At 41.2% G+C, this 12,738-nt stretch overlaps 1 protein-coding gene across 5 annotated transcripts in view; it reads left to right on the top strand.

The window, feature by feature from the left end:
- The window catches only part of ADAMTS9 (ADAM metallopeptidase with thrombospondin type 1 motif 9), a 161,562-nt gene that overhangs the window by 76,216 nt on the left and 72,608 nt on the right, over positions 1-12,738 (top strand). For all 5 annotated transcript variants that reach the window (XM_032411699.1, XM_032411696.1, XM_032411697.1 and 2 more), the window contains 4 exons: positions 3,695-3,814; positions 6,468-6,572; positions 6,711-6,878; positions 8,874-9,143. In XM_032411699.1, the coding sequence (XP_032267590.1) occupies positions 3,695-3,814; positions 6,468-6,572; positions 6,711-6,878; positions 8,874-9,143 (663 nt within the window). The remainder of the gene's footprint in view (positions 1-3,694; positions 3,815-6,467; positions 6,573-6,710; positions 6,879-8,873; positions 9,144-12,738) is intronic.

The raw sequence follows: 12,738 nt of genomic DNA, 5'->3' as shown, positions 1-12,738 counted from the left end.
CCCGCACTCCAGCAACCCTCAGTTTGTTTCCTGAGATTAAGAATTCCTCATATCAGTGAGGTCATATGATACATGTCTTTCTCTGTTTGACTTATTTCGCTCAGCATAATGCCCTCCAGTTCCATCCACGTCGTTGCAAATGGCAAGATCTCATTCCTTTTGATGGCTGCATAATGTTCCATTGTATATATATACCACTTCTTCTTTACCCATTCATCTGTCGATGGACATCTTGGCTCTTTCCACAGTTTGGCTATTGTGGACATTGCTGCTATAAACATCGGGGTGCACGTACCCTTTCTGATCCCTACTTTTGTATCTTTGGGGTAAATACCCAGTAGTGCAATTGCTGGATCGTGTGGTAGCTCTATTTTCAACTTTTTGAGGAACCTCCGTACTATTTTCCAGAGTGGCTGTACCAGCTTGCATTCCCACCAACAGTGTAGGAGGATTCCCCTTTCTCCGCATCCCTGCCAACATCTGTCATTTCCTGACCTGTTAATTTTAGCCATTCTGACTGGTGTGAGGTGGTATCTCATTGAGGTTTTGATTTGGATTTCCCTGATGCCGAGCGATGTTGAGCACTTTTTCACGTGTCTGTTGGTCATTTGGATGTCTTCTTTGGAAAAATGTCTGTTCATGTCTTCTGCCCATTTCTTGATTGGATTCTTTGTTCTTTGGGTGTTGAGTTTGATAAGTTCTTTATAGATTTTGGATACTAGCCCTTTATCTGATATGTCATTTGCAAATATCTTCTCCCATTCTGTCGGTTGTCTTTTGGTTTTGTTGACTGTTTCTTTTGCTGTGCAAAAGCTTTTTATCCTGATGAAGTCCCAATAGTTCATTTTTGCCCTTGCTTCCCTTGCCTTTGGCGATGTTTCTAGGAAGAAGTTGCTGCGGCTGAGGTCGAAGAGGTTGCTGCCTGTGTTCTCCTTTAGGATTTTGATGGACTCCTGTCTCACATTGAGGTCTTTCAACCATTTGGAGTCTATTTTTGTGTGTGGTGTAAGGAAATGGTCCAGTTTCATTCTTCTGCATGTGGCTATCCAGTTTTCCCAACACCATTTGTTGAAGAGACTGTCTTTTTTCCATTGCACATTCTTTCCTGCTTTGTCAAAGATGAGTTGACCATAGAGTTGAGGGCCCATTTCTGGGCTCTCTATTCTGTTCCATTGATCTATGTGTCTGTTTTTGTGCCTGTACCATACTGTCTTGATGATGACAGCTTTGTAATAGAGCTGGAAGTCCGGAATTGTGATGCCGCCAGCTTTGCTTTTCTTTTTCAACATTCCTCTGGCTATTCGGGGTCTTTTCTGGTTCCATACAAATTTTAGGATTATTTGTTCCATTTCTTTGAAAAAAGTGGATGGTATTTTGATGGGGATTGCATGGAATGTGTAGATTGCTCTAGGTAGCATTGACATCTTCACAATATTTGTTCTTCCAATCCATGAGCATGGAACGTTTTTCCATTTCTTTGTGTCTTCCTCAGTTTCTTTCATGAGTATTTTATAGTTTTCTGAGTATAGATCCTTTGCCTCTTTGGTTAGATTTATTCCTAGGTATCTTATGGTTTTGGGTGCAGTTGTAAATGGGATCAACTCCTTAATTTCTCTTTCTTCTGATTTGTTGTTGGTGTATAGGAATGCCACTGACTTCTGTGCATTGATTTTCTATCCTGCCACTTTACTGAATTCCTGTATGAGTTCTAGCAGTTTTGGGGTGGAGTCTTTGGGGTTTTCCACATAAAGTATCATATCATCTGCAAAGAGTGAGAGTTTGACTTCTTCTTTGCCGATTTGGATGCCTTTGATTTCTTTTTGTTGTCTGATTGCTGTGGAAGGACTTCTAATACTATGTTGAATAGCAGTGGTGATAGTGGACATCCCTGCCGCGTTCCTGACCTTAGGGGGAAAGCTCTCAGTTTTTCCCCATTGAGAATGATATTCGCTGTAGATTTTTGATAGATGGCTTTTATGATATTGAGGTATGTACCCTCTATGCCTATACTCTGAAGAGTTTTGATCAAGAAAGGATGCTGTACTTTGTCAAATGCTTTTTCTGCATCTATTGAGAGGATCATATGGTTCTTGTTCTTTCTTTTGTTAATGTATTGTATCACGTTGATTGATTTGCAGATGTTAAACCAACCTTGCAGCCCAGGGATAAATCCCACTTGGTCGTGGTGAATAATCCTTTTAATGTACTGTTGGATCCTATTGGCTAGTATTTTGGTGAGAATTTTTGCATCCATGTTCATCAGGGATATTGGTCTGTAATTCTCCTTTTTGATGGGGTCTTTGTCTGGTTTTGGGATCAAGGTAATGGTGACCTCATAAAATGAGTTTGGAAGTTTTCCTTCCATTTCTATTTTTTGGAACAGTTTCAGAAGAATAGGTATTAATTCTTCTTGAAATGTTTGGTAGAAGTCCCCTGGGAAGCCATCTGGCCTTGGGCTTTTGTTTGTTGGGAGATTTTTGATGACTGCTTCAATTTCCTTAGTGGTTATAGGTCTGTTCAGGTTTTCTATTTCTTCCTGGTTCAGTTTTGGTAGTTGATACATCTCTAGGAATGCATCCATTACTTCCAGGTTATCTAATTTGCTGGCATAGAGTTGCTCATAATATGTTCTTATAATTGTTTGTATTTCTTTGGTGTTGGTTGTGATCTCTCCTCTTTCATTCATGATTTTGTTGATTTGGGTCATTTCTCTTTTCTTTTTGGTAAGTCTGGCCAGGGGTTTATCAATCTTGTTAATTCTTTCAAAGAACCAGCTCCTAGTTTCGTTGATCTGTTCTACTGTTCTTTTGGTTTCTATTTCATTGATTTCTGCTCTGATCTTTATTATTTCTCTTCTCCTGCTGGGTTTAGGCTTTATTTGCTGTTCTTTCTCCAGCTCCTTTAGGTGTAGGGTTAGGTTGTGTACTTGAGACCTTTCTTGTTTCTTGAGAAAGGCTTGTATTGCTATATACTTTCCTCTTAGGACTGCCTTTGCTGCATTATTTGGGGTAATTTTTATGAATAGCGTGAGTTAGGAGTTCAGCTTCATGCTTTTGCATATAGATAGCCACTTGTCCCATGGCCATTTGTTAAAGAGATTATTCTTTCCCCTATTGTATGGCTAAGACTTTGTTGGAAATCATTTGGCCATAGACGTATGGGTTTAATGCTAGACTCTATTCTATTCTGTTTTTTTTTAATTTTTTATTGTTATGTTAATCACCATACATTACATCATTAGTTTTTGATGTAGTGTTCCATGATTCATTGTTTGTGCATAAAACCCAGTGCTCCATGCAGAACGTGCCCTCTTTAATACCCATCACCAGGCTAACCCATCCCCCCACCCCCCTCCCCTCTAGAACTCCCAGTTTGTTTTTCAGAGTCCATTGTCTCTCATGGTTATTCTATTCTGTTTTGATCACTGTAGCTATGTAGTAAGTTTTGAAATAGGGCTGTATCGAGTCACAGTCAAGGAGTTGAACTCCTACAAATATAATTCCAGTGGGAGGTAGAAATAATTCCAAGCATCAAAGTGATAATTGATGAATATAATTTGCACAGAGCAGGATTGCCCACTTTTACCTAATTTCTCTGGGTGCCAGCCCTCTGTTCCACTACGATGGAAAAAATTTTTTTTTCTTGGAAAATTGGCTGAAATGTGCGTACCCTTTGTTGTATTTCTTTCCCTCAGTGCAGTGTCACTTGTGGACAAGGATACCAGCTAAGAGCAGTGAAATGCATCCTTGGGACTTATATGTCCGTGGTAGATGACAATGACTGCAATGCAGCAACTAGACCCACTGATACCCAGGTGAGTCTCCTTTGTCCAGCTCAGTGCTTGGCTTTGGGCACTAAAATGCTAGAACTTCCCAGTGGTTCAGTCACAACTGAAGTCCTTTCATACGTAAGTATGTAGGTAGAGCAACCAGTTGATTAACTAAATTGTCCAGATGGACCTATTTGTTACATCTTGAATCTAATATTTTGATGTACCGGTTTCATTTTTCTCTGGTTATTTGAAGTGTATGGAGTTTTGATTCTGATTTATTTTTTTATTGGATAGCAAATGTTGATTGTTTGGTTTTGTTTTCTTGAACTCAGACTTTTTTTAAATGATTTCAATGTTGGGCTTAGCAGATAGTGTCATATGATCGGGCAGCAGGGTGCTGGGGCTGGTCTGCTCCAGCTCACAAGAGCTGATTGGTAAATTTTCAGGAATTTTGCAAGCTGGTTGCTAAATACAGGCATTATTAAAAATTGAAAATATAAACCTATGATTAAATAGATGGTATTTAAAACCAAGCCGATAAATACTCCAACCTTACTTATCACTTTCTCGATGCTTTACTCCATTTTACTATTATCTGTGATCTTGAGGTGATTTACATTCACATATGTATCTGTAAGGTGGAAATACTAAATGATGGTGAGCTATTGCACATCTCTTCGCAAGTCTGTGTTCATCAACATCATGTTGGTAGCTTGATATTGGCTGTGGTGAGAGTATTTAACACAACAGAAATCAACAAATGCTATAATTCAGGGTTTAAATTATTTTTTTTAGACTTAAGAAAGTGATGGAGAAAATGATAATAATGTAGATTACACATAATCTACATTATGCTTAAAAGAGTCTCGAGTCCAGGACTATCACATTGTAAATAACGCATAAAATTAAGGAAATATCCTTCCGGCATTTGGAAATCATTGTCTGCTTTGGTGCTGGAGTCACTCATTTCATTGGTAGATGAATGGAGTTCTGACATAGATCTTGATTGTTTACCTGTCACCTTAACTCTTCAACACAAAATATCAACTCTCATTCATGTTATAACTGCACTTATTCAGCAATTACGACCATATTTTGGCAACAGATTCAAGAATTCAAACAAATCAGCAAAAGTATTCTGTGAGACTCAATTGACTGTACGGAATTTAAAAGAAAGAACTGTATATATTATTGTTATATGTAAATTGTGTGCTATACATCCTTTATATTAGTAAAATTTATGATACGCAAACATCTATATATATATAGATATACATGTGCATGTAATGTGTGTATAAATACATTTCTACAAACACACACGTACACCTTTTTTCTCAAGAGAGCCTGTTGGCAATCACTACCATCACCTTCCTCTTCGTGGGCCTGGATTTTAGCATCATTTATGGAAAGAGACTATGTAAAGAGAAGACTTGGGTTTGTAAATCAGTTTTGCTGATTGCCAAAGACAGGATTTGAACCCTGACTATGCGCAGAGCTCGTGCTCTAGGGCCCTGTCGGGCCAATGTCCTGCTTCCGTTCTGAGCACATTTCCACATGTGTTGTTAACGGATGAAGAGTGTCAAAAAGTAAATGAATACAGCATTGTTGTCCTTGTTGTCATTGATCAATGATAAAACACTTGTGACTTATGTCATCTTTTTTTTTTTATGTTACTGAAATGTTCTAAACCACAAGCTAAATGCCTGTGAAATTATTAGCTATTACATCTAAACAGTCATGAGGTGAAGATTTAGCAACTCCCTTAGAGATTCAAAATATACATTTCTCTCTAAATTGTTCCGTAATATCTGATGGAGTATCGGGCAGCTCCCGCAGTTGAAGCATATGGACAATTTCTTCACTATGGGAAAAGTTTCCTGTGGTTTTCTTTGGACCATAAGCAGAAGAATAGGCAGGGTCTGGAGCCAAGTAATAGAATTTCCCCGTTCAGTCTGTAAGCTCCCTAATGTCGGGCTCGGCACAGAGCTCACCACACTTTGCATCATACCTGGCACATCTCAGGCATTTGACGGGTATGTATTTAATCAAAGAATATTTGCTAAGTTGTGAGCAAGTGTGCATTTCTGTTTTCCCATCTATAAATCTGAAAATGTTATCTACACACAGATAACCTCAGTTTACTTACAGGGTTTTCCTCTGAGTGATTGAGGAGGGTTAGACACATTCCAGGATTGGCATATCAAATACCCCTCTTAGATCTAGATTTGACCGTCAGCACCGTGGGAGTTCTCCTTAGGTAAACTTGGAACACCAGTTCATGATTAACAAATTCTGATTAGGAAATTAATTGAAATGTGAGAACAGAATTTGGTCTTCAGAGTTTTTAAAAATTGACAGTTTATCATTTAAAAAAGATATCCTGTTCCTTCCCAACTTATGTGCCATTTTACAATATTTTTTTTCTCTTCCCACATGAACAGGCAAATAACTATGGTATTAAACATCATTCAGGAAAGCCCTGCCCTCTATCAGTGCACTCACAGAGGGACTCAGATTATACCCCATCTTATTGGTGAAAACATTGGGGCTGACAGTTGACATGTGATTTGCCCAGAATCACACAGAAATCTGAGGTCTTGGAATTCTTAGCCCTAAAATTTTTATTCGCCTTGCCCATTGAAGTGTGCATGGACTTCAAAGTAACTTTGGCTTTTCTCCCCCCTCTCCCATCTAGGACTGCGAATTACCATCTTGTCACCCTCCCCCAGCTGTCCCGGAAGCAAGGAGAAGCACACACAGTGCCCCAAGAACCCAGTGGCGATTTGGGTCTTGGACACCAGTAAGAAATAGATGGAAGACATAGAGAGGGTGGAAGGGGAGGCAGGGGTTCTCTGACATGACTATAGAAAGTGGGTTACTGTCCAGTGAATCATTGTTTCAAAATAACATGCCTGCATTATTTTACTTCAACACCCAGTGCTCAGCCACCTGTGGAAAAGGTACTCGGATGAGATATGTCAGCTGCCGGGATGAGGACGGCTCTGTGGCTGACGAGAGCGCCTGTGTAACCCTGCCCAGACCAGTGGCAAAGGAAGAATGTTCTGTGACCCCCTGTGGGCAGTGGAAGGCTTTGGACTGGAGCCCCGTAAGCGAGTGGATTCTTTGGAATTGGGAAATGACTGGGGGGACCATAAGAGGATGACTAGTGACAGGTCCCAAATGTCAATGGGTATTATTTTACAATGGGTACTATTAAATCACTTAGTCTGTGATTTAAATTATTTAACCTCATATATGTACAGCTGGGATGAATCTTAACCAGATGTGCAAGAAATGGATGTTGTTAAAATGTGTAAATCAGTGTGCAGTGTCCTTTGCCCCATCCTGTTGGATTGACCGGAAAACCTTGTGTTAATTGAGTCACACGAGAATGTAATAGGCTGGCGGAGTACCAAAAGTGCCAGGGAGAAGAGGAGAGAAAGGAGAGGACCTCTTACCTGGAGTCTGGATGCCTCCTATAACCTCAGTCTCTTGAAGTCCAGTGGCTCTTGGCTTCCCTGTCCAGAGTGGGAAGGTAGAAAAATCTTTCTTGGAGCGCCTGGGTGGCTCAGTCAGTTAAGCGTCTAACTCTTGATTTCCACTCAGGTCATGATCTCAGGGTCGTGGCGTGGAGCCCTGCGTGGGGCTCTGCACTCAGCGTGGAGTCTGCTTGCCCCTCTCCTTCTGCTCCTCTTCATGCTCCAGCTCTCCCTCTCTCTCTCTCTCTCTCTCTCTCAAATAAATAAATAAATAAAATCTAAAAAAAAAAAAAAGAAAAAAGAAAAACCTTTGTCTTCAGGCAGTCCCTGCTTTCTGCCTTGCAAAAATCCCAGAGCCCAGGAAATACAAAGCTTAGGATAGGTGAGAAGAGGCCATAAGGAAAATAGAGAATTAATATCTCAATAAATATCATAACATATGTATGAAGTTTGACCAGTAGATTCAAAGAAAGCCATGTAAAAATCCAGATCTTGACATTTACTGGCTGCATGACCTTGAGCAGTCTGGTTAAAGTCTTTGAGCCTCAGTTTCTCCTCTTAAAAGACCAAAGAAGAATACCTACCTTACAAAATTGTTGTAAGTATTATTTGAGATTACTTATGCTAAATGCTTAGTATAAAGTAGGTGCTCAATAAATGGTAGATAATCTCACTCTCATGCCTGAGCTTTCAGTCTGTCTATCCATCCGTCCATCCGTCCATCCATCCATTAAATACATCTGTCTGTGCCCCAGATATTTGTAAACGCTTAGTATAGAAAAAGCAGCGAACAGCAAATAATAAAGCCCCGGCCTTCACGGAGATCATTCCGATGGAGGTTCCAATCAATGAACAAATAAAGAAATAGATATATATAGCAACAAACACTGACAAGTACTAGAAAAATGTCAAGCAGAATAAGGGCATAAGGAAAGATGGGATGTGCTTTTAGACAGGGTGGTCAAAGAAGGCCTAACAGCACATTGAGCAAGACTTGAATAAAGTGAGGGACTGAGTCCAGTGGACATCTATGTTGTACAGGAAAAGGTAGAGCAGGTGCAAAGATCTTGAGTGGGGAGTTCTTGGCATGTTCAAGAAACATCCCTAAGCCCAGTTTAGCTGGAGTGCAGTGAGTGGAGAATGACGGGAGATGGGTCAAGGAGGTAGCCAGTGGCCATGCAGAGGGCCTTCCAGGCCAAGATGAGGACTTCGGACATTATTTAAAGTGAATTGGGAAGTCACTGGAGAGAATGGCCTGATCTTTGATTTGCAGGGGTCATGGTTTGTGATATGTTAACAGACTTGGGCTGGGGTGGAGGGTGTCCAGATTGTAAGCAACATCCCAGCCGAAGAAATCATTGCCGTCCCTAGTCCTGGCTGGGGCAGGGTGACCATGGAGATGATGGGAAGTGGCTGGTTTGGGGGTGGAAAGTGACTCCTGAGCTGACAGGTTTCTCAATGAAATGGCTGCAGGGTGGAAAGACAAGGGAGCAAACAAGGATGACGCCAAGGTTTGGGGCCTGAGCAGTGGGGTGAGCAGAGGGCCATTCACAGAAAATGCACATGGCTGGATTTGTGACTGCCAGTGACCAATCCTTTCTCTTTCTGGATGTTCAACATAGTGCTCCGTGACGTGTGGGCAAGGCAGGGCCACCCGGCAAATGGTATGTGTCAACTACAATGACCACGTGATTGATCAGAGTGAGTGTGACCCAGATTACATCCCAGAAACCGACCAGGACTGTTCCATGTCACCGTGCCCTCAGCGGACCCCAGAGAGTGGTCTCGCTCAGCACCCCTTCCAAAGTGAGGACTACCGCCCCCGGAGCGCCGGCCCCAGCCGCACCCATGTGCTTGGTGGAAACCAGTGGAGGACTGGCCCCTGGGGAGCAGTGAGTATTCCCTGAAGGCTTTCTCTACTTTGCTTTCTTCTCTTTCACACTTTCAGCTTTGGGAGGCAAACAGATTAGAAACACCTCTGAAGCCTTTTTTCTCGAAAGGGATTGGCATTGTACATTTTCATCTGTTTTGGGTGAACCATAATGGATTCGTTACAGTCCCTGAAAAGTGTCCCTCGATAGTGTCTGCAGGAACCTATAAGCTACCCTAGCTGGGTGGTGGGGGTGTGTGTCACAGGTGGGCCACAAAATCAAGTGGCTCCTAGGTGGTGCTGGGAAGACCATGATAACATGATGATGAATCCCAGAGGCTGGGGTGGCAGGCAGCTCCTACCTGTAAGGAAATTAAAAGGACAGAGGAAGTTTTCTGAAAGGGAGCTCTTAGGAAAGTCATTTTCCTTCTTGCTATTTTCCAGATGAGCAGAGTCTCAAAGTGGCACGGTCACTGTGTAATTTGTAGTAGTAGTATATTGTCCTGGATTGGGGGGCCACACTAGTCTAGATAATTCTGTGCTTGGGGAGAAGTACCATAACCTGATGACTGACAGCACAGCCACTGAGTGAAGATGCCTCTGTTTGAGCCAAAGACTTGCATTGTCAAATTTTGAGGTCTTTAGTGGGTCCCCTATTCTCCACGGGCCTCAGGTTCATTGTCTGTAAAACAAAGTAAACAATAATTCCAGCTTTTCTGGATTGTAGTAAATGTGATTTGCACACTGCCTGCCCCAGAGTGAGAACTTTCTCATTATTCTTATCATTGTCCTTCACATTAGGAAGACCTTGAAAGATATTTAATAGTCACAGGGAAAATATGCTTTGAATCTTTTTGGGTTTTTTACTGAATAATTTCCCCAAAATCATTATATTGTGGAATAGTGGAGGTGTCTAATGGAAGTGCAGGTGGGGTAAGGTAGCAAGGGACCCTGCCTAGGTGTGGGGGATTCGGTGTCTAGTAATCACTCCGGGGTCTTTGTTTGAATTGTTTACTATTAGTTTCCTTCTTGTACCACTAATTGTGTTTAATTATTTCTGAACTAAAAAGCATTAGAAGGAAACTGTCTGCTTCCCACCGTGGTTATGTTTCAGTAAATGAGATTTCCTATCCTGTGAATACTGATTAGCCACCGAGCATTTTCACCCACTACAAGTATTGGTTGTATGCCGAACATCTGCCCCATTGCCCAGGACCTTAGCTCTCATTCTCCTTCCTTGCTCTCCACTTTAAGGCTTCCTTTGCCTGGGTTAAAAGAGATTTGGGTTCGGAGAAGTTAGAGGGTGATCAAGGGAGGTAATCACTGAGTGTCCCACAATTTTTCTGGTTGAAAAATTTTAAAACTCACATGCATATTCTAACGATAGCACTAGAACTCTTTTAAAAAAATTTTAAAGCTATTCTTACTTAGGACTACATTCGAGATGATGCATTCTTTTAAAATTGAATGATTCTGCCCTTGGGCAGTGTTCCCAATTAGGGAGGATTAAGTAACCTTTTTGCAGCAATGGGCAATACCATTCTTTGCCTCATTGTGCCTGTTTTTTGTTTGGGGATTTTTTTTTTTTCTTTCCCCTAAGATAAGTGAGGCTGAAGATGGACAATGTGATTTTTTTCAGCGCTAGCTTGATGTGCCTGACCTGCTCCCGGAGTGTGTGGAATGTACGTGCATCTTTGCTTGGTGCAGTACACAAACTGTGTGATTCTTCTTGTTTTCCATGGCAGGAAAGGCGTCAAAGAATCAGCAACACTGGAGGTTGGGAATCTCATGTTTTCAGTGGATTCTGGCATAAAAACCTCATTTTATAGTACATTTCTGCATAAACCTGAACCATGCGTGAGGTTTTCCCCCTTGTTACCAATTAGGAGTCTCTGGTTGTGAACGAAAGAAAAACAGCTGACTCTTTCAAGTGAAAATAAAACAAACAAACAAAACTTTTCATTTGGCCCCAGTAGAGACAGAGGGCAGGGCATCTTCAGGGATCTAGCTCAGCAGTTGGCAAATCTTTTTTGTAAAGGACCAGATATAAGTATTTTCTGTGATGTGGATCATATAGTCTCTGTCACAACTAAGCAGCTCTGCTGTTGTAGCACAAAAGCAGGTGTAGACAATACGTAAATGAGTGAGCATGGCTACATTCCAATAAAACTTTATTTGTAAAATGGGTAGTGGGTCATATTTGGCCTTCATGCTGTGTCTTGTCAACCCCTCTCTAGATGGAGCAGAAATTAGAGGATAATTACTGTAGGGAGTTTCTATCTTAATAAATCCCTTTTAACTCTCATCTACCCTGCTCAGGATTCAAATTCTCAGGAGAGTCTCATAGACCCAGCTTGTTCTACCTGTCCACTCATTGACCAGGAAAGGGCAGTGTATGTTATCCTATTTTTTTTTTATTTTATTATGTTATGTTAGTCAACATACAGTGCATCATTGGTTTTTGATGTAGTCCCACAAGATGACATCCATTGGGGAAGAAATGGTTCCTTTAAGGAGATTTGGGCTTCCAGATATGAGGGGAAGTATGCTAGGCAGGTAAGAAAAACAGATGTCCCTCACCTCTTGCTCCTGCAAAGACCATTCTTTCTTATTTTGGCCAGTGTGGATGATGGGTGCAGGTTTTATTCAAAGAAATGTTTACCTAGGGAAATATGTCATCTTAAAAGGACAGGAAGATTGCAGCAGGGTGCCTGGGTGACTCAGTCAGTTAAGCGTCTGACTCTTGGTTTTGGCTCAGGTCATGATCTCTTGGTGGTGGGATCGAGCCCCACGTCGGGCTCTGTGCTCAGTGCAGAGTCTGCTTCAGATTCTGTCTCCCTCTCCCTCACTCTCTCCCTCTCTCTCAAATAAATAAATAAAATCTTTTAAAAAATGACAGGCAGATTATTAACAAAAGAAGTCGAGAGTGAAATTCTGTGACATGGAATAGAACTAAGAATCCCTACTAACTAAAAAAAAAAAAAAAAAGGCCAAATTGAACCTGTAAAAAATTATGTACAACACTTTATTCATCTATGGGATTATAAAGACCCAAACAGGCCCTGGGTTCAGATAGTTCAAGACTGTGCAGTGTACTTGCTTGGCCCCAGCTAAGCACTATGTCCATCTCTTTGGTCAGATTTTCAGTAGGAACCATCTGATTGGTCACTGGGTAGCCAATGGATTGGTTGGTCTTAGATCAGGTGACCAGCCCTGCTCCAGTCAGCCATATTTGAGGGAGGGTAGCATGTGGTTTATAGAGGTGGTGTTTCCACTAACTTTAATTGGACAGGCGGTGATGTACATATCCTGTGACTGGTGCTATGGGAGCTAACAGAAATGTCAAACACAATGTCAAAAACAATGTCAAACACAAGTTATGACATTGAACCCTCCTTTAAAGAGCTTGCCATTTCATTGAGGCAGTAATGCTCGTAGGTGACACAGTAAAAGAATGATACAAGATTGTATTATTAGGGGAAAAATTCAAGGGCCAAAATATATATTACAGATGTACTTACAATATGGAAGTTCCTAACATTATAAATTCTGGTCCCCAAAGTCAATTAAAATAATGATTCTGTGCTTTCTATGATGTCCTAAGCTGTTTAAAAACA

This window comes from Phoca vitulina, unplaced genomic scaffold, assembly GCF_004348235.1.
Source record: "Phoca vitulina isolate PV1807 unplaced genomic scaffold, GSC_HSeal_1.0 scaffold13, whole genome shotgun sequence".
Lineage (NCBI taxonomy): Eukaryota > Metazoa > Chordata > Mammalia > Carnivora > Phocidae > Phoca > Phoca vitulina.
This window is presented reverse-complemented; position numbering and strand designations above follow the sequence as displayed.